Raw genomic sequence first — 21944 nt, 5'->3', positions numbered from 1 at the left:
TGATCTGTGTCCACCTGTCTCACAGAACAGCAGAGAGCTGCACACTTGGAGCGCCCCAGATCGTTTGTAATCGAGGCTGCTTGCCTGCTGCCCAAGCTCCCCGGAGGCTGCTGTCCGGTGCCAGGATGCCCGGATCCCGTTCATCAAGCCCGGTGGTGTCTGGAGAGGAGCTCCACATGGCCGGGGGAGTGCTCGGGGGAGCCTGGCAGCCGGCCCACAGCCCGTGCTGGGAGCCAGGCTGACTCGCCCGGGGCTGGTGGCCGCTCCCGCCCGTGCGCTCCGGCCGCCGCAAGCGCCTTTGGAAAGCCGCGAACTCTCGCAGCGAGCCAAGGCTGCCGGCAGCGCCCGCGGGCGCCGTCCCGGGCTCACCCCGCCGCGCAGGGCAGCCCGCGGGTCACCCTCCCCCCAGCCGGGGGACACAGCCATAAGGGGCACAGCCATCGAGGGGCATGGCCATCGCGGGACACGGCCGCCAGGGCACACAGCCATCGGGGGCACGGCCATCGCGGGCACAGCTGTGAGGGACCACGGTCACCGCAGGGCACTGCCATCGTGGGGCACAGCCATCGGGGGACAGAGCCACGGGAAGGTACGGCCATCGGGGGACAGCGCCATCGGGGGATGCGGCCATCGGGGTACCGCGGGCGGTGCTGCGGGACGGGGGCGGGGCGGGGCGGGGCGGGCGGCCGGGCCCTGCCCGCGGCGCTGCCCCCGCGGCGCTGGGCGGGCGGGCGGTCCCCGCTGCGGCTCGGCGCCTTCTCCTCCTCCTTCTCCTCCTCCTCGTCCTCAACCTCCTCCGCCTCCTCCTCCTCCTCCTCCTCCTCCTCTGGCCGCTGCGGCGCGGGGGCTGCGGGCGGAGCGGCGGCGCCATGAGCGGGGCGGCGGCGGCGAAGAGCGAGAAGCTGGACGAGGCTCAGGCGCTCGCCCGCAGCTGCGCGGGCAGACCCGACTTCCAGCCCTGCGACGGGCTCTCGCTCTGCGCCACCCACAGCCACGGCCGCTGCTTCCGCCTGCACTGGTGCTGCCACCTGGGATGGTGCCACTGTGAGTGGGGGGCGAGGGAGCGGGCGGGGGGCGCGCGGTCCCGGCCGTCCCGAATGTCCTGTCGGTCCCCGCGCGCTGCCTCACCGCCCGTCCCGTTCTGTCTGTCCCGTCCCGTCCCGCCCCGCGGCCGGGAGCAGCCCTCTCCCGGAGCTGTCCGTGCCGAGGCGGCCCCAGTGGGTCCCTGACCTCGGGCTCTGCTCCCGGAGGGGCGGTAGCAGCGAAGCCCGGAGAGTTCTTTTGGGCCTGCGGTCCCAGTTCCCCTCGCCCCCGTGAGCCGGCCGGAGGGTGGGCTGTGGCACTGGCTCGGCACCACTCTCCTTCGTACCAGCCACTTCATTCTCGATGCTTATGGTTTTCTTTTTACAGGCATAAACCCCTTTGAGCAGAGAGGTAACTGCTTTAGGCTATATATAGCAGATAGCTTCAAAATCCAGTGTTGAGCCAACTCTGGTGAAAAGGCGCCCAACGACTTTAATATCGGTATTCAAGATCCTGATGTATCTAATCATGGAGGCTGAGATTGAACTGTGGATGTCCAAACATAGTTTGATGAATAATTAATCACGTAGAGCCTTGAAGAGCAGGCTTTCCCAGCAGCGTGTTGATGCGAGGTCAGGAAATGGTGATGGAGCCATGCACTTGGGTCGTGTTGGGTTCTGGAGATCTTAAAGCCTGGATGGCCAAGGTTAATACTGGACCCTTATGTGAGCGTTACTTGGTGCTGCTGAAGGTGTTCCTGGACTCCTGACATCCCATTCTCCTTTTAAATCCATTCCCATTGCCATCTCTCCTTGTAATTTAGTCTCCTACATGGATTCCCCTTCACACGCACTTTTTGCAAATTTTGTTTCACGGGGAAAAGGGGCTGCCCCAAAAGCCAGCTTTTGTTTGGATGCAAGCTTTTATATCAATTAAATACTCATTTCAGGAATTTTGCCTTGATTTGGGGCTCATTTGAAAGCAGTTCAGGACAAAAGATTTTCTTCTGTCTGTGCCCTGAGTACTGTGTGGCACAACTGTCTGTGTGAGAAGGTGCCACAGAGAGGGATGTCTCACTGGTGTTTGATTGATATCACAAAGGCTCTCAAATTATGACCTAGATTCCTCCCAGCCTTTCCCTGGTGTCTGTTATTTGTGGTCACCATCAAGATATATAAACTTATGAGCACTCTGGAGTACAGGATCAGGGCTCAAAGTGGTGCTTATAAACTGGAGATGTTACCCAAAATCATCTGGGAATAGTCCTGGCATTGGGAAGTCAAACATGGAGCTGGGAACACCTGGAGAAGCGACATTGCAGAGAGGGATCTGGGGATTAGGATGGATCACAAACTGCCTGTGCGTCAGCAGCGGGAGGTCTCTGAGGCAGAAAAGCCAAACCCAGAACCCCAGCCTTTGCTTTGGGATGCATTACCAGGAGCATGGCAAGTGTGCAATTTAATTAGTCTCTTCAGCTCAGCGATGAGGAAACCAGGCTGATGGGCTGAGCTTTGGGTGTTGTGCTTTATAGAGCAGTAGGAGAATTGGGGAGGAGATTGCGGAGATCAGCTTAGAAAATATGCTTTACAAGGGGGTGCAAAAGGAAGGGTTGTTTGGGCTGTAAAAGATTGAGGGAGGGATGATGAGCTTTGCAAAGTGTAAGCAGAGAAGCTGTGTTTGAGTCCTGCTCTGCACAGATGTGGCAGATAACCAGGTATCCCTTACCTGTGACAAGGAGAGTTTAGCTTTGGATTCTGGAAAACATCATAACTAGAAAGAGAAAGGAAGGAGGGGAACAGAGTACTTGAGAAGGTGAGGAGTCATGGTCCTTCAGGGAATGGTCCTGGCATTACATGGAGCTGCTTCCCCTAAGACATGGGTCTTAGGCATTACATGGAGCTGCTTCCCCTAAGACAGGGGTCTTAGGCATTACATGGAGCTGCTTCCCTCTTGGAAAGACTACTTAAGATCCCATCCAACCCTTTGCTTCTGTGTGGCAATTGTAAGATTTAAAAATAGTTATAGCATTTGCAAGAAGTACAGACTTCCTTCTCAATCCCTCCTTTATGGCTAAGGAAACATTAGGATACCTTTGCCTCATGAAACCAGGATTTTAAATGGAAGATTTTAAGGGAAGTCACACACTTCATTGCCTCGTTTAATCTTCTGAAAGCCATGGAGAAGCGCGCTCCCTTCTTGCCCCTCATTTCCTAATGCAAATTTCAGAGCTAAGGATCTCTTTGTATCCTACTCCTGTGGAATGAGTTGAGTTGGACTTAAAGGGGGTAAGAATGAGGTCTATAATGGGAAATTGTATAGAGGTCAGAGATGTAATTAAACAGCATTGGGAGTTATCTTCCATAAACACAGTGCTGTAATACCGACTTGGGAATCCTCAGAGGGTTCTTGAAAGTGCTTTTCTGTGACTCTTAAGAGCTGTATTGGGGTACAGGAAGCTCTACATCAATTAAAAGGGCCATTGAAGTATTGTTTTCCATCAGTGGCCAAGGTCCTGGAGAATGTCAGCTCAGTTAAAGTGCACTTACACTGAGAAATTACAAACACTCACCATGCCATGATGAGGAGATTGTCTCCTCATGTGTATTCAGGATCACATCTGCTTACTTCAGTGACAGGAGCAATTTAGCGTTGCAGAGCCACTTGGCTATGGAAGGAATAATTGAGAAAGAACCCAGTCTGAATTCCCCAAAGCCATTGAGGTTGGCATGCTCGGAAGTGAGCAGTACTGTAGGCGCTCTCTTTACCTCGGATGTTTCTCTGTCCATAAAATGGCAATAATAGCTGGCAGGGAGACTCTTCAGTGTATCCAACAGCTCCGAGAGCCTCAGCTGCCCTGCGTGCCTGCATGACTTCTGTGTCTAAGCCTGGAGTTTATTTTAGGTCCTTTTCGGTCTGTTTCAGCCTCGGTGGGGAGCAGATTTGCCTATGTGGTGTTTTTCTAAAGCGCTTCCGTGCCTGGGGAGCTCTGAACGCGGGGACAGGCTCCGTAAGAAGGGCGTGAAAAACGCGCAGGACGGGTGTGCCCGGGGAGGCTGCGATGGGAGGGTGCTGGGCTGCCTCGGCTGCCGCTGGAGCCGCCGGGCTCTGCCCGGGAGCGCCGGAGCACCTCATCCCTGCTGCCGTAGGGTCCGCAGCATCCTCCCCTGGCTGCTGCGGGAGGCTGTGCCGGCTCCAGCCTCCACGTGGAAGCAGGTTGAGGGCTCAAGCCTCGGAGTCCTTTTCCCAGCAGGGGAGAAGGCGTTGGCCCAGGAGGTGGCTTTGACTTCAGCCCCTGTGTTCGTCCCACGTTTCTCCTGCTTGCTCTGTGCCCTGTGTGCATGCCCTTTGCCAGGGTGGCAGCCCCCTGTTCACCTTCCTCCCGTCCCCTCTGACAGCCTAGTGAGGTTTAGTTTATTAGATGCAAGCTGAGAGCCGTAAATTACTCTGATCTACTTTTTCCAGAGCTGGAGAAAACATGCCAGAGGCAGGTCTGCAGCAAGGTGTCTGCCTCCCTTCCCTCACCTCGGGATTTCCACTGCAGCTGTGATTTGCACTGATGCTGGCTGTGAGGCTGCTGCCTCTGAGGTGGTACCTGCTTATGTCAGAAGGGATCAGATCCTCGGGGTTTGCATCCATCCTGACCTGACAGCAGGATTTTGACTGTGTTTTGCTAATTTTACTTCCTAAGAATTAGCTGTGGGAGAAGACATCAGGCTTGATGCAATTCAGAGCATTCTCTTGCAACTGGGTTCATTTGTCATCTGAATATCTTGCATTCTGTTAAACACCCTGCAAACCCCTCGGTACATTATGCTGCAATTATCAATAATACATGATGAATCGTGGTTCCACAGCAGTTGCATCAATAGACAGTAATTGTGCCACCTTGTATTAGCCTTTCTGTGCTTTTTTTCCCCTCTGATTCAGCATCAAAAGAACAAGCTTTTAGCTCCTTAAAGCCTCTTGCATATCTTACATTGAAAAGTAAATGCAGCAAATAAATTTCAGTCCCATCACTTTTACAGGTTCAGCTGTTTGGACCCTTTACAAGAAAACAAACCAAGCACGGGGAAAGTGTGAGATCTCCATTTGGTGGCCAGGAAGGGAGCACAGTTGCCAGGCTCAGGCAAGGAACAAGACTGTGGTGGCAGGAAAGGTTTTAAAAAATGCACCTGCTCCCTGACCCTTGCAGTTTGCTAGGTGATGGATAGCACTTGTAGGTGTGCCTTGGAGTAGCTTTCCCCTTCCTGGCATGCATTACACATCATGGCACTGTTAGGCTGGAGTTTGCAGCCAGACCTGGCAGGTGCTGCACAAGGTCAGGCAGGCCTGGCAAGAGATCCAAGGAGCTGTCATTTTTCATCCAAGAGGAGAAAATGGGTTTGTGTGATGGGTGGCATGCCACAAAGGGCACGTGTTTTCTGGGTGGTTTTGAGGAGAAGGGCTTCTCTAAATTTGGCCGTGCCAGCAGTATTCTGGGGATGTAGAACTAGAGTATATTTACATGTGTTGTTCACCTGAACAGGCAGCTCAGGGTTTCTCTTGGCTCTCAGAGCTCCATTGCTTCCTCACAGTGTCTGAGGGCACCCAGCAGAGGCACAGTCCATGTGGCTGGGGTCTCACCGGTCCCAGCTGTGTGCTCGCCAGGGGAGGGGGGTTATCCCTTATCCATTGCCCACAGCTGCAGCCAGGGAACAAGGTAAATCAGCACAGTCACTGCACCTGGGTGTGCTCTGAGCAGATACTGCTGCTCACATGCTTCTCTGCTTGAATCACTAGTGGGTTTCTTTTATAACATTTTAAAATGAAACCATTTGTTGTCTGTTGCACAAAGCTGGTGAAAGTTCTCTGTCGAGGCCATCCTCGATTCAACCTCTTCCAGGGAGAGTGATGTGGTGTGTGTCCATGGCAGCTCCTGCCTGCTCTCTGGCAGGGACACACCTGGCCCAGGTGCAGGCATTTCCCCCTGCCACACAGTGATGTGTGCAGCATTTCCGTAGCTCTGTGCACACCAGCAACATTTCCAAGGTGTCTCTCCCTCTCTCCAGCGATAGAAACCATCAGCAGGGGCTCTGACAATCTCCCAAGCCCATGTAATTATTCAGACCCCAGTCTGCCTATGGGAACTGTGAACAGGGAATCAGTGAGGCAGCCCTGCTTTCCTTGACAGAGCTGGTAAGTGAGCTGAGATGGTATGGGGAGGAATTCAGGTGCACCCTTGGGGGTCTAAAGAGGAGCTGTGCCTGCCTGCAGCCAGCATCTGTTGATCCCTGCATGTTAGAGGAGCAGCCGCAGCCCTGGGATGCTCTGCAGCACAGCACACACTGTTCATCTCCAAAAGCCTTGCTCTTGTTCCAGTGGGTTTTCCTTACGTTGGGTTTTGGTGGCTGCAGAACTCGTTTCCACATCCAGGAGGGAGCAGAAGGGCAGCAGTGCCCCGGTGCTCTGTGTGTGTCCCTGTCTGCAGATGGTGATGTGCACTGGAGCTCACTGGAAGCAGCCAGTGGTGATGGCAGCTTGAATTTCTAGCAGTACTGTTCTACAGGGCAAAACTACATCCTGATGACTGATTCATTGGATAAACAGGGAAAGGGAGTTGTAACATACTTATGTTTGAAATTCTGAGTGTTTGAAGGAGCTCATACATTTTTCTTCATGGAAAACTCTGTCTGAAGTGGAATTGAGCAGTGGGGCTACGAGCTCTAGGGCTGGGAATTTCCAGAAAACACAGCTTGGTCGAGAGGGAGAATGACCACAAATCCTGGGAGAAATAGGCATTTTTAATTTACTTCTGCTGTGAAAAGGGTTTGAACATTCATCCAGTTAAGTCCATGTATCCAGACAGAATGTTTGTGCATTATGTGGAGCGCCAGGCAGGAGCTGCAGAAAGGTGAATGTTGCAGCTTGTAATGGGAAAAGACTTTTAATGAGGATTTGTTGCCTGTGGCTGTGCAAGATCTTCTCTTCACCTGTATTTTGAAGAGCTATGATATTCCAGCTTCGTTTCACTAAGCTGTACACAACCAATGAAAGAATGTCAGCTTAATATATTCTGAAGTTACTCTAAGGAAAAACACTGGCAGTTTTTATGGGTGCACCATCCCAGACCCAGATGGCATTTTGTTCCTCAGGTTTTAGTTGCAATCTGTAAATCACAGTATGAAGGTACCATTGCTAAGAGAACCCACACATGTCGATCCGTTGTACCCTGTGGGAATGTCAGTGCCTCTGGAAGAACCTACTGGCATTCATTTTGAATCCTTACTATAATGTTTAGAGACATGCATGTTCTACTATTATTAACAAAGGCCCAGATATCACTTAACAGAATTAGACCACAGGAAAATCTCTGAATTCAGGCTACTTGCTCAGTGTGTCTCGTAGGACTAACTCTTGCACAGCTCATACGTGATTGAACAGAAATCACTGCACTTCTTTCTCCAGAAGTCTAAGAAAAAGGGACCAAAACACTTCCTGCCAGCCAAAAACTCTTTGTCATGCGTGACTATGAGGCTGTTCTGTAATCTGTCTGTCCACCTGAGAAGCATAATTCACAAAGGATTACATCTGCTTGCCCCAAACTCAGTGATCTGCTAGTAAGAGCCTCTGAGAGCAGCAGATAACTGACACCCTTCCTCTGTAGCTGCTTGAAGGGTTAAGTGCTGGTTTTGTGAAGCCTGAAGGGACAAGGCTGGGGATGTTTCCTACCAGAAGCAAGTACTTCTGAAGAAAAAGTTTATTAATCTTGTGTCTCGTCAGCTGGTGGGGTTATCTGTGAATTCAGGGTGTCCTGAATCCTGCACGGTGAGGGCTGGGCCTGTGCTCCTGCTCCGGGGGCTTCCTGCTGGTGAGAGGCTGCTGGCACTTTTCTCACTGCAGAGGAACAGCCTAAAGATAAAATCTGCATGGAGCTCAGTGCCTGTGGCGAGCGTGTGGCTTCCTTCCTGGACTCTGCAGGTGAGGGAATCTGTTTGCCAGCTTGAATCTGCGAGCCTGCTTAATGCCAGTGCCCGATGCAAAAGTGCCTGCTGTCACATCATCCTCCCTCTTGTGGTTCTTGATGGATGTTTCATGGGTCTTAAATGGCAGCCTGTGGTCATAGCCTTGTATTGTCCCATGAGACTGAGTCACAAGATTGTCGTCGCTGTGACTTCCATCCTGCGGGTCTGCAGAGCTGACACTGCTCAGGTCTGCTGGAAGCACTGAGAGGCCTCTCAGGTGCTTGGCACAGGACCTCCAATTTCCTGGCAGCACCTGTGTGCTCATCAGGAACACGTTTTGTCGCCGCTCGTGTTGCTGCAACCAGCAGAGCCAGGCTTGTAGAGCAGGGGCATCTTGGGGTGTTCTTATGTAATGGCTCTCAATTTAACCAGTGCTGCTGTACACTTCATGACTCACTGCCAGCCTTGGTAACTCACTTCTGCACACTGGTGAGGCTCTACTAGAAAACTGTGTTTCTATAAAGAACAAAAAGCAAAATGCTTTACTCACAAACAGTGTAAGATGTTCCTGAACGAGAGCTGTGACAGTGTGGGCTTAGCTGCTGATGGATGGCACAAGCTTATACTAATGCAAAAGCTGGTTGACAGTAGATTGGATTCCAGGTAGAGCATCTCTCTCTCTGCATATAAAGTTATCCTGGTTTAATGTGTTGTGGTTTTTCTTCCAGCACCTCCATGAATTTATCTGCCCACAAGATACAGGGTATGTTTTCATAATGGCTTTGATTCTTCCACTAATCAATTTTTATGTAGTGACTGATCACAGAACTCAAGAAGTGCAGTTCGTGCAATTTGGAGGTTTTTTTGGTGATAGTTGAGTATATTCACATAGATGGAAGTCAAAAACCTACTGGGAGAGTGAAAACTGATTGCTTGGCAACTGGGCCTTGTTTTTAACATATCCATACTTTAATTTAGGCCACGTAACAGTTGGAATTTATACATAACCTATGTTGTAAAACAATTTCAGCAAGAGGCATGCATTTGTATTCTTGTTCTCACTGGTGGCTGCGGAGCTCGAGAGCCCACACGTCTGCTCTCGAGGCTGCTTGCTTGGTTGTGTACTTGCACCCAGCCCTGAAATGACTCCCTGCTGTGCCCAGCTCTGTGCCAGGCTCTGGCTGTCCCTCTCCCTGCCACATGATGCTGGTACTGGCGCACACCTGCAGCCATTCTAGGCAGGATGCTTGCCTGCTCCACGCTGCATGGCTGCCTGGTTGGATTTCAGTGCTTTCCTGAGCCTGAGCCCCACTCCAGGTGTTTGCACTCCCTCCCTCCCTCCTTCGTGTCCCTGGTCTCTTGTGAAAGGTTGGAACAGCATCAGGTGTGGCAGGGTGGACTGACCAGCTCCTGCAGCCTTCCTGCAGCCCACCAGCATTAGCCCAGCTGTAGGCAGGGCAGGTGGAGGGAAACACTCACCTTTTGCTTTGTTTTTCCTCCCTGTGCCAGTAGACCTTGATCTGCTGGCACAGGAGCCATTCTCCAGCTGGTCCTGTGGGATCTCGACTCTCTGGATGTGAAGCCAAGGGCGATGCTCCCACCTCTGCCAGCACTGGCTCACTGTGCCACAGCAGAGAGCTGTGTGTGCTCCCAGCTGCACTGCCCAGGTGCTCCAAGTCACTTGCCTGCAGTGGCACTGTGTGACACAATGGCTCAGTGTGATACCCACCTGCTCCACCTCCAGTGGTGGTACTTGAGCTTCTGTTTGTTCATGCAGAGCATTGCTGGATCCCCCCCTCCAATGGGAGTGTTGGTGCCCATACTTGCACTCCTCAGCTCCACGTGGTGACGTGTTCCGGGCGCAAGCAGGGAGAGCAGTCCTTTAAATTCCCCAGAAATGGGTTCTCTAGAGGCTTGTGGTAGAAATAGCTTGATTTGAATGGTGTGTGAATGGAGGTGTGCATGAGGCACCAGCAACAGCACTGGGATGAGGGTTAAAAGTGTGTTGGGAATAAGGACCCTGTTCCCAGCACTGTGGAATGTGTTGTTGTCCAGCCTGAGGGCTCCTGCTCCCACACAGCCACTGCACAGATGATGTGCCAGCAGGAGATCCTGGCTCTGGCCACAGGAAGGGAGCAGCACAGGTACAGCACATCCCATGGGCCATTGCTTCTCCAGTCAGCCACCAGGAAAACTCTGTGGCCACAGAGATGCATCTATTCCAAGCTGCAAAACCCAGCCTCCTGCCCCAGCTGTCCCCTGTGGGTGCAGAGTGCAGGTCTTTGGAGAGGACTTTTCCTTCAAGGGCCTGGTGAGCTGTTCTGCTTATTTGAGAATTCCCAAGAAAGCATTCCATCACATGCAGAAGCTCCAGGTGCCCCCTGCAGCACATACCACACACCTGGAAAACAACTGGATCTTGTGCCTCCAGTGCCTTTGATTGCCAGGCAATGCCATGGTTTTCTGGGTAGTTTGACATGGAGCTGTGCTTATGTTGCTTTGTTTCCATATCAGCACACTGACTGGCTGCATGGAAACCATGGGCTGCTGAAGCTTGAGCAGATGGTGCACAGGGATGGGGTTGTAGAATAAATATTTAGCACTAAGCCATTTTTTTGCTATTTTCTCTACTGAATTTTAAAAATATCTAGTGTAACTTGGGGGATAAAATTTCTCAGGGGAATGTGTAAGAAGTGGCTGTTCTGGCCTTTGGGGGTGGGTTGGGAAGGGATGTTGGAAGATGAATATCCTTGGATTCAGAGCTTGGGTGGTATTGCCCAGCTGCCACGCTGATGGAGGTAACCAGGGCTGTGCCACGCTTTCCATGCCTGTGCTTCCCTGTTTTTGGAACCCAGCATGGAGCTGGGGTTAGGAGCACCTGTGGTATGGGTGACATTCTCCAGATACTGAAAGGAAAGAGCTCCTCCAGAACACACACGTGGTGTGTGCTGCTGCTCACTGCCTTTTTGGGTTCTGGTGCTCTGTTCCCATACAAGGGTTAGTGAGCAAATTCGGCCCCTTTAAGAGGGTTTATGGCTGCATGGAACATCCCTCAAGCCTTCAGGGTTGTTTTTTCTCTAAGTCCAGTAAATCCGTGTAAGCAGTGAGAGGGAAGAGCAGGGATGATGGAGGAAGCTCCAGGGTCTGTTTGCATTTAAGCGTTACCTGCTCTTAAGCTGATGTGCACAGAAACTCCTCAAAGGCTTAGACAGCTCACAGCATGTACTGTCATGATCCTTTTTGTATTTAAAACAGATCAAGACAAAAGGGCATTAAAATACAAATTTGATGAGGAAAAACTTTCTGATTTTTTTCCCCCTCTGTGTTGGTTTCCTGTGAAAAACGTCGAGTCAGGGGCTGGCACAGCTGTCTGGCTGCACAGCAGGGAGGGAACACCGCTCCTCCACAGGAGAGAGCTGGCAGCTGTATGGAATTGCTCCTGGGCAGCCACTGCCAAAACATTGCTGCACTGGTTCTTCCCTGTGCTTGGATGGGGTCTGGAATGGGATGGACTCATTAGTGCTCGGATGGAGGTGCTTCTGTGAGAAGGAGCCCTTTGCAGTGCTACATTTCTGTTAGGGCAGAGCCTGCCAGCCCTTCCTGCTGCACTTCCAGCCTGCTCAGGTCCTGCTGCGTGCCTTCTTTTTCTGTTGTTCCTTTGCTGAGTTGATTTGTGCCCTTGGAGTCTCTTCTGTGATCCCTTACTGGGCCTTCTAGTTCTGCCAGAATTCCTGCAGGTATGCGGAATGTTCTGTTTGCATTCCCCACATTAGAAATTTGTTTGAGCAATCTCAGTGCTTTTTCAAAGTTCTTTGGCAGAAATACCACTTGCACTGAGGTGCTGCATATCTTTATCTACGAGGCTTCTTCAAGGTGGACAATGATTTCAGTTTTGCATTATTATAACCACCAATGGCCCAGTTCAGCTCTCCTTGAGCCTGTAAATCTGGCAGTGCCTCAGTGTCCTGAAATGTTTTCCATTTCCTCTGGTGGCTCATTCCACATCTTACGGTCACCACGCAGCCCGTATGACGTGATGTCTGTTCCACACATCACAAAGAAGTGCAGGCTAGGTGAGCAGTGGGGTTTTTCACATGTGCCATCTGTAAATGTGCTCCAGGTTTCTCCTTCCATTTGTTCTCGCCCCTCTGAAAAAGTCAGAACTGTGCTCTAAGCGTAGTTTGGAGTTGTGATAGTCCTCGGTGAGTATTTATGGGTAGGGCAACCTTTGTTTGCAAGGGTTTGTTGTTCCAAGCTGTGCATGTAACTGGAGAGAGGAGGAGGAGGAAGGCCAGAGCAGTCATTTTGTCCACTGTTCAGCTGGCAGGGCTGGAAGGCAACAACCCCAGGTAGGTGCCCAGCCCACCATCACACTTCCCGATGGAACTCTGCTCTGCTGGGCACTTGGCAACAACAGGTGTGATGGGCACCTCCAGCAGGCTGAGGGTGCTGAGTGCCCTCCATAAACCTGTCCAGGGTGTGCAGTGAGCTTTGCTTCAGTCAGTGAAGGACGAAACTCTCCCCTGCCCCAAGGTTCTGCTGTGCCAGCGCTGAATCCATACCCGGTTCCTTCCCGTGCCCTCAGGCTGGGCTGGAGAACCTGTGCCACCCACTGCCCTGGGGGACCCTGGAAACCCAGGTGGGCGTGACAACCTTTGTACTGTCCTGGGGCCGCTGTGCCACCGCCGGCAGCAGGGCAGCCCTGCAGCTCGGAGCTGTGCCCGCCTGCCAGACAGCTGCCATGGGCACTGCGCTTCCCGACAGCCAGACCCAGCTCCCCTGCCACGCCCAGGAGATGTGGAGCAAGTGCTGCTGGAAGAGCACTTGGTTGTTCATGTCTTGCTGTGAGGAAAGCCAGTGCTCGAGAAGCTCAGCTCCAAGCTTTCCACACACAGAACAGCTGTGCAGGGAGCTCTCCTTGGAATAATGTGGAACCCCTCCAAGGCAGCGCTGTCTCCTGTCACACATGCATTATGAATGCTTCCTTTGCCTTCACTCCTTCAGAGCTGTGTGGTATTTAATTAGAGGGTTTTTATGTTCTCCCGAGTGGGACCAATTCCCCTCCTGTGTGAGCTGAATTTTTTGGCAGGGTTGCAAGTGGCAGTAGGAAAGTCTGGCACAGCTGGAGTGAGAATCCCCTTGGACTTCACAGGGGGGGATAGCTGGTGCTGTTACACAGGTGTATGTTCGGGCAGCACCAAGTCACCGGCGTTTAGGGAGCAGCTCCCTGCTGGTGAACAGGACACCTCCCTCCCCACCCTCACTGGGGGCCTGTGGCAGCCATGGACTGTGCCCTGGGGTCACAGCTCCAGCCCCTCTGGAGCATCCACCACAGCCAAAGGCATGGAGATTCCATGGGACCAGAGCCAGTTCACCTTCAGCCCACCTCTGCCTGGGACTTCCACAAGTGCTCAGCCCACACAGGAACAGTTCCTAAGCTGAGCCAGGCCACGTTCAATAGCCTGCAAGTAGCAGGTCTTCGTTAACCTCGCTGATTTTTGGAGATAGATGAGCTGGCAGATGGGAGGCTGTAGAAATATTTGTTCCAGCAGCTGCAGGGGGAAGAATACATATGAAAAAAAGATTTTATCTTTCAGTTAATAGATGTCTAAATGCCTTGCATGAGAACAAATACCCGTGGTACGTATTGCTGACTTAGACTTGTAAGATCCACAGCTCTCTCTTACCATTTTCTGAAGTGCAGTGCAATTCATGGTGTTATTTATTAGGACTAAGTCCTCCAAGGTAGCATCTTGAGAGGGTAAAACTGGAGAATTTATAAGAAACCTCCCTCCTGAAAGCTGGACTTTTTTTTTTTTTCAATATGCCAAGCACGTTAATGAGTGTTAGAGGTAAACCAGAATGCTGGGATGGAGGGAAGTGGAAAAGAAAATTTTCCAGCAGCACCTCTGCTTATTTCATGGTTAAGTTATTTTGTATTAGCCACGGAAATTGCTGCTGTTTTGTGTCTGTTTGGTGAGGATGCATGCAGACTGCCCAATTAGCAAAAAATCAGAGAGATGTGACCTCGTGGCTTGTTTCCCAAGGCTTGGTTTGGGGCTTTGGAAGCAGGAGGCTCTCTAATACAGCTTCCAGTCAATCAGCCACGTAGTTCTGGTTAACAGTGCCACAAATGTAAAAAATTTTCCGAGTTGCCCGAGTTTGCTGGAGGTGTGCAGGTGATGATAGAGCTCCCTGCTCAGCTGGATCCTGCCTTAGCCTGCTGGCAGGCTCAGTGGAGGCATGGAGCCAAGGCTTTGGGGAACAGCATCCATCCGATTTGGCAATAGAAATCCTATTCCTGTGCACAGAGCAACAGGGAGATGAGCACTGCCCAGCACTCACTTCCTTGGACATATTTGAATAGTTGTTCTGCAGTTGAGTATTGGCTGTAGCGTGTGCCAGGTCCCTGAGGATTTGGTTTGTGTGCTGGCACAAAGGCCAGCTGAAGAAACAGAGAAACAATGGTCCCTTTCTCGTTGTGCACAGGCTGCTGTCACTGCGAGGGTCAGACAGAGGGGCAGTGATGGTGGGGGATAATGCCCCTAGCATGGAGCAGGCTCGGGGAGAAATAGCCTATAGACCTGTTTCTGGGGTCTCTCATTTCATCCTCTCACCTGTCAGGCAGTGGCTGTCATGGACAGCCAAGACTTACCATGGCAGTCATTCTGGCAGAGCCTGATCTCACAGACACAGTTGCTGGTTTCCAGGAGAGGAGCAGGCTCTCGTTCCCCCTGAGCCTTTTGCCATGGTGGTGGAAGTGCAGAGCCAGAACTGTGACACCTCTTCACAGCAGCTCTTAAAGTGCACAAGAACTGCCCAGACTTCTGCAAATGCAGCAGATTTCTTTTCACAGGATTTGGAGTTTGTGTTTGACATGTGCAGTATTTTTCCTTCACCACCTTCCACACAGGCAGTGGTGGGGAAGTGACCCAGGAAACAGCTTGGGATGAGGTGTCTTGTGTGACATCTGTATTTGTGCAGAACACTGTCATTTACAGGAGTGTTCATCAGCACAGAGCAGTCACAGAGTCCTTCAGCTGACTTGGAATAAATAGGCAATAAGTTCTGAGCTAGTGTATTAAATGGGATGGATCAGAATAGGTGCTCAAAGTACTGTTTTATCACAGACTGTTGCCAGCTGTTGAGAGTCAGCAAAACTATTGCTGTTGATTTCCACGGGTGTTTGATCAGATTAAGATGGATTATAAGAGAACCTGGGGACTTGTGCTTCTAGGGACATTTCTAGTGAAAAAGCCAGCCCTGGGAATCCTGCAAGCTGCAGGGGTGAGGGGCAATCTTATTTCTAATTTCTGCATTTATTTTTCATAGGCTGCATCCTGGCTGAGGTGTTTCCATGCATTATGTAGGGTGAGGAGTGGTAGCCGAGGCTGTGAGCACAGCATTGTCTGTGATCCAGTCTGACAGCCCCAGTTCTGAGCACCTGGTCATGTTTTGACACAAGTTTAATCTGTCTAAAATTGCCTCTAAAAACAGTTAAGACTTGACAAACTTATACCAGAATTCTAAAGAAATGTAGAAATCAGTTAACATGGAAAATTCTCTTTGTTGTGTGTTGGCCGATTCCTGCTTTACCCTGGCAGGGTGTCCTTGGCACGTGAGGAACGTTCCAGCCCCGGAGGTCACACAGACAGGCTCTGAAATCCTGTGCTCAGGGAATGGCTGCTCTTTGCTCCTGCCCTGGAATTAGTGCCAGCGGGGCAGCCCGAGACACGCAGGGAGCTGCTGCGTGCGGCTGCGGTGGAGGAGCAACCAGCTGAGCTCCCAGCAGCTCCTTGGCTGCCCCAGCCACTGCTCTTCTTCTTTTCCCAAAAGGGGAAAAACAAACACCAAAAAAGTCAAACTGAGGAGGCTTTGCTTTGCCATTCCATGCCCGTGCTGTAAGCTTCCTCGGCTTAAATCCATTACTTTTTATTCCCAACATCCTTCTGCCAGCACGTGGTGGCTGTTTTAAGTGGAAAAAGAGTCCTCTTGTACAGACACCTTTGTTCTTCATCCTGGTAAAATCTTCACTGGACCCTTCCTTGGACTCTTCAAACAGAGGTGGCACAGAATTGAGTTGAAGAAATATTTTTCACCAGTATCTGGTTTTATTTTATCATTGGTTGTCAAAGGAGCCCACACAGAAGCACTCCAAAACTAGGGATAAATAGAGCGTCGTGGTTTCAGGCAAGGGCAGGCTGCACTTCAGTTTCCATGAGCTGAATTTATCAGACACTATCCCAGCCAGGAGCACAGTAATCATCAGCTGTGGGGCTTTGCAAGGCAGTGGCATATTTAATGTTCACTAATTTCACAGAAGGATTTCTGGGAAGCAGCAGATGGCAGGAAGCCGTGGGCTGCTGCTGTGGCTGTGAAGGTGAGGAGCTTCCTAGGGAAGTTCTGTCCACAAGATTTGAGAAACCTCCAAGGGACCCCATCGCTCAGAGACTGCCAGAACCACGGATCTGAGACTGCCAGAACCACGGATCTGTGCCGGAGGAGTGAGAGCTGTGCTCTGCCTGTGGCTGGAGCACGCAGCCGCTGGATGCCAGCACTCATTCTTCTGAGTCACAGCAGGTTTAGGAACTCCACCATGGTAGAGATGGCAAGTGGAGAGGATGGCTTTGTGTTTTCTGTCATCCAGCCATAAGCAGACAGGAGAAAATCTCGATTTGTTGTCACTGAGCCTTCCCCGTGGCTCTGTTAACAATTACCATTCCACAGATCGTAGGGAGAAAACACTGGAGGAGGTATTCGAGGGGAGCTGGTCAAAGCCATTCACACACTTCCCTCTGCTGCCAGCTCTGTCTGCGCTCTCCTCCCATGGCACACGGGTGGGCTCTTCCCTCGGCGTGCCTGGAGCCTCTCCCACGCTCCAGAGCTCTTCCTTCGGCTCCGAGGCCTTTCTGCTGTGCTCCCTGTCCTTGGGCTACGGGGCGTGGAAGTCCCAGCCGACTTTTCACACGAGCCTTCCCTTCCAACAGCGCAGCGGGGTGGGAAAAGCCTTTCCCGGTGCTCGAGGTTCCCGGTGACGTCCCGGAGCTGGCAGAGCTCAGGCTGTGCGTGGGCCCCGGCTCTTCCCAGGGCTGGGAGGGATCCCCAGCCTCGGGGGGATGCTCTGCTGCGGAGAGGCGCTGCAGGGCGAGCGAGCCCTTCCTTGGGGCTTGCAGCAGCCTGGTCTGGAGGGAGGTGTCCCTGCCCAGGGCAGCGGGATTGGAACTCCGTGAATCTTTAAGGTGCCTCCCAACGCGAGCCATTCTGCGATGTTCCAAAGGAGCGGGTGATTCAGGGGGAAAGGCTGCACCGACCTCTGAGCTGGAAACACACCAGCACTCAGCCTTCCTTAATGAAGGAGCCTTCTGCCCCTCAGCTGGAGAGCTCCAAGCACCCGCACAGCCCCTCCGTGCTTTGGTGCATTTGCTGCCTGTGCAAAGCAGGAGCTGCAGCGCGTGCAGCAAAACTCTTCCGACAGCCCCACTACTCACAGGGCTTCTGGAAATTTGTGCTTTCCCACCGGATGAGCCCCTGGGGAGACATGAATCTTTCAGAGGCTTCATGCAAATAAAATGCAGCGGTTTACAGTCTTAGGCATAGCCTCGGGTTTCTCAGTTTTTCCTGACATAGTCCCAATTTTCTGCTCTCTTATTTATTTCTTTTAGTGAAGATGTTCAGTTCACACTTTGTTCTGCTCAATATAACCAACATAATCCTATTTTCTTACTACTTAACCAGATAATCAAGATGCCAAAAGCATTTCTAAAGCTTGGAAATTCCCTTATTTTCTGCCTTAAAATTCTAGTTGTAGTAATGTATGAACTCCTGGTTTATAATATGGAAGAACACGATTTAGAAGAAACAAAGAACATGGAAACACATGCAAGGAGACTCACTGGAATAATAATGATGTATTAAAATTTTGATCATTGTAGCAAAGATGTAAGCTAGAACTTACATGACATGTTCAGTGGGGGGAAAAAAGCCTCTGAGAATCTCATCAGTTTCCTTTCTCCTAGAAGGTGGGGTGAGCAGATTTGGCATCTTTCCCCCTTCATGGCTATGGAGTTGTGCCCCTGGAGTAAATTCTCCAGAGTTAGTCATGTCCTACAGCTGTCCTCGAGGCAGGGGCAGGGAGAGGAGCAGCACTGGGGTACAGGAGGCAGTGCTTACCTGCAGCATGAGGTGTCACAGGATCCGTACCTGGAGAGGCCCCAAGAGAAGCAGCGGCTGCTGCCAGCAGGGAACTCTTGGTGGTGTCCAAGGGTGTCAACGTCACCGCTTCGGTTCTGATTCAAAGGCAGCAACCTTTAAACGCTGCTCCTCTGTGTCCCCACAGGTAAATACGTCTACCAGCCCATGACGCCCGTGGAGCAGCTCCCCAGCACCGAGATCCCCGTCCGGCCCCGGGAGTCCCCCAACACCATCCAGATCTCGGTGTCGCTCACCGAGCACTTCCTCAAGTTCGCTCCCGCCTTCCAGCCGCCGCTGCCGCCCGAGGCGCCGCAGTTCTGCACCATCGCCGACCTGTTCATCGACAACTACCGCGTCAAGTGCATCAACGGCAAGATGTGCTACGTGCAGCGCCAGCCGCCCGCCCCGCACAGGGCAAAGCCCGACGAGGGCTCCGTCCGCAATGCCTTAATCCCAAAGGAGAGCAATACACCAAAACCAGAGCACTGCTCGTCCCCCTCCAGCTCCGAGGACTCCGGCATCAATGCCGTGGGGGTTCACTACGTGGAGTCGTGTGACGAGGACACGGAGGGGGTGGCCGAGCTGAGCTCAGAGGAAGATTACAGCCCGGATAGCAGCTGGGAGCCGGACGAATGCCCGCTCCTGTCGCCCTCGCAGTGCGAGATGGAAGTGATTGAGACTATAGAAACCACTGTGTAACCACACAAGTCGGCATCGGCTCAGTCCACTTCCTTCTCAGTAATGTTGCTTTTGTAGTATTTCTATTTTCCGTTTTTTCTGACAATCCCTTTTTTCCAGTGCACTTGATATTTCAGATTCCTGTCATGGGAGCGCGGTCACAGGACTTACATATGGTGAACTAGCAACAGCCTGAGCAATTTTAACACGTTCTCAGCCTGATCAGCTCTCCCACGTCTGCACGTAAGGTAGTGACAAATCTTAAGACTTTTCTAGCAGAAGTAGGCCCTTTTGTTGGTCTGGGTTACCCCCCACACAACTTCTCACACGAGGACGTGCCACTCGAGATGTTTCCACCTGTCGGGTTGTTGGCAGGGAGCCCTCAGAGCACGGGGGGTGCGTGCCTGGAGCAGCAAACCGAGGTGCCCTTACTCTTTCTCAAACAGCTACACGAGGCTTCTCCCGTCTCTGTCTGTCCTGGCGCCTTGTCCGGCCTCTTCCTGGTGCTGGTGTGACCCTTCTCCGAGGCTGTTGGCACCACACCTCCAGCAGGTTGGAATGGCAGGCTAGAGAATGCACAAAGTGCCTCCAACTTTTCTCCAGGCTATGCACTGAGCAGCTGCTGAGGGTAGGCCAGGCTCTGAAATCTTCTGAGAAGGTAGCTCATGCTCTGCAGGGGGATGAGTTGCCTGAATCCAGCTGGTCCCTTTTCTCCGCCTGGATCTTGGGAAGGGGGGTCTGGCTTTTGCAGGTGGGCAGGAGGGGGAGCAGGCAGAGGTGGGGCATGGCCATCTAACCAATACCACACTGGACTGGGGAGTACCAGGACAGGCGAAGGAAGCGACTACCTCCGAACACCCGCCCTTGGCTCCGCCTCTGCCTCCTCCTGGGCTCTTTGGTGCCGGACACTCAGGACCAAACAGCCTCAGGGCCTGCATTTGCCTGAAGAATAACAAAGTTTAAACAAACAGAATTTTACCAGCCACACCACTGTGTTGGCAGAGCTTGGGGACAGCGTGGAGATGCCCCTGGGAGGTGGCCCACGGGCTCGGAGGCGTGTGAGCTTGTTAAAATACAGCCTGAGGTCATCCTAGCGGAGAGAGGAGGCTTTGGCTCCTGCTCCGCCGCTCCCAGCCCAGCAGCAGGTTCGGAGCAGGGGTCCCCCACCCGGCTGGTAGCGGAGCTGTCTCACAGGAGGTTCGGCTTCCGCCCCGCTTGAAGGAAACAAAAAAGTCGCTCTCAGATTCCAGCAGCTGCAGGGAGCCGGAGCCAGTAACTCCTGTGTTCCCGCAGCGCTACTGCCGTTCTTTGTGTAGTTGCTGTTTGCGTTTCAGAAGTCCCTGGTGAATCCAAGGCTGTATAAACGTGTACAGTTAGTGACTGATCCTAGATTATAGTCTGTGGTAGAGGATGGCTCATCTCTCACTGTATCCTGACAATGTGTTCCCACTTTTATACACTTTGTAATCAGTATCTTTAGAAGACATTTAGGCAACAGTGTGTGTCTGTGCACATGCACGTGTCTGGGAGTTTCCATGGGTGGATACACAGTAATGCTGTACTTTTTAGACTAAGACTTTCGGACAAAAATAATAGGTTTTATAGTTTTGATGACTTACATAAAAATGTGCAATGCTTGTGAAACAAGGAACTTGGGCCATTGCATGAACAGATACATTCTCACAAGGCACTTGAAAATACTCGGTTTTTCTGAGGGCATTTAAACAAAGGCTGTAGTAAAACTAAATAGGATTTATTTCATTTTTAAGGGCGGGGTTGTCTTTCTTGGCTAACTACAGTTTCTAACAACATTTTGGTGTCTTTGGACCATTCAGACACATTCCATAGGTAGAAGGAAACATATATAAACCTACAGCATTTATTCATATTTAACCTTTCAATTATAACCCGAGTTGAGAGCTGAACGAGCTCACTCTCCTGCCTGGCCTGTCTGAGCTTTCCTCCCGGAAAGAAGGTGGCTCTTCCTGCCCTGGGAACAGCTTCTCCTTCCCACGCAGGATGGGTGGGCTGGCGCAGCAGGGCCTTTCCCAAGGGCAGGGTGCTCCTTGCCAGCTCTCCCTGGGGCCCCAAGGGCAGGGAAGGTGAGCAGGAGCCCCTGCCCGGCACAGCTCTCCTCGTTTGCAGGCGAGCGGAGCCGCAGCCCTGCCCGGGCACCGGCGGTGACCTCGGGGGTGCTGGTGGCAGACAGACCACAGGGCCCGCAGCGTCCTGCCCCTGTCAGGATCCATTCTTTCTTAACTGTAAGTAATTAGCAATACCCACAAGCTGTGAGTGTCTCCTACCCAGGATTTGTTCAGATGTCTTAAGCACAATAAGCTGCCTCTTCCTTCTGTTGTTCCTGGAAAATGTCAGCGGCGCTCTGGGGAGTGCCGGGGCTGCTGGCGAGGGCAGGCAGGGCCCAGCCGCGGGGATCTCCTGCTCCATCCCACAGCCGGCTCGGGATCGGGAACGCTCCCACGGAAACGGGGCTCCTTCCTTTGCACAAACCCGGGCGTGGCCGTGCCGTCGCAGCTGTGCCCTGGGCTGGCTGCTGCCCCTGCCAGGGAGAGGTGTGTGTATATTTCCTCTTGAATAAAATACTGAACAACTGGCCTCCTGCTTGTCCTAACTGCCTGCGTGCTTTCCGTGCTAGAGAGAAACATTCCCGGACTTCCAGCAAAGGAAGGGCTGCTCACGGCTTCAGATGGCAGCCCCGGAGCCAGGCAGAGAAGGGGAATACCCATACCCATGGGAGCCCGCCAGGCTTGGAATATGCTGGGCTGGTGGGCAGCCTCATGGCCCAGCGCTGGCTCACCTGGAAAGAGCTGCCCCGGCTGCCGTGTGGCTGCAGGCTGGACACAGGCCACGGTAGTTCTGCTCATGGGCAGGAGGTGAGCACACAGGGCACCTCGGGCCCCAGGGCACTGCTCCTGCCCAGCTGAGCTCTGCACAACACCCGGTGCTTCTGTGCTCCCTGGAGGCAGCCGTGCTGCCCCGTATTCCTGCCATTCTGCATGAGCCCTGCACGGATCAGCCACTGGAGTTCTGTGTGCAGGGAGAGCAACACCCGCCTGGTGCTGGGCTCTGGAAGCAGCTGGAACCCCGAGGGCA

The 21944-nt window shown here is 52.4% G+C and overlaps 1 protein-coding gene across 1 annotated transcript; it reads left to right on the top strand.

The window, feature by feature from the left end:
• Positions 1 to 713: 713 nt before the first annotated feature.
• On the top strand, positions 714 to 21440 carry C9H3orf70 (chromosome 9 C3orf70 homolog). The gene is made up of 2 exons (XM_069024807.1): positions 714 to 1044; positions 18301 to 21440. Exons 1-2 carry the CDS (start codon positions 870 to 872, stop codon positions 18852 to 18854), a joined length of 729 nt encoding a protein of 242 aa, XP_068880908.1. The 5' UTR covers positions 714 to 869; the 3' UTR covers positions 18855 to 21440.
• Positions 21441 to 21944: the final 504 nt, after the last annotated feature.

This window comes from Aphelocoma coerulescens, chromosome 9 (genome assembly GCF_041296385.1).
Source record: "Aphelocoma coerulescens isolate FSJ_1873_10779 chromosome 9, UR_Acoe_1.0, whole genome shotgun sequence".
Lineage (NCBI taxonomy): Eukaryota > Metazoa > Chordata > Aves > Passeriformes > Corvidae > Aphelocoma > Aphelocoma coerulescens.
The sequence above is the reverse complement of the archived record's forward strand: the minus strand, read 5'-3'. Positions and strand labels throughout refer to the sequence as shown.

What these genes read in the sequence shown, in the direction of transcription:
- C9H3orf70 (XM_069024807.1), top strand. Translation starts at nt 870, where the DNA reads ATGAGCGGGGCGGCGGCGGCGAAGAGCGAGAAGCTGGACGAGGCTCAG. An exon ending in CCACCTGGGATGGTGCCACT is followed by an intron (nt 1,045 to 18,300) that starts GTGAGTGGGGGG and finishes GTGTCCCCACAG; the next exon opens with GTAAATACGTCTACCAGCCC.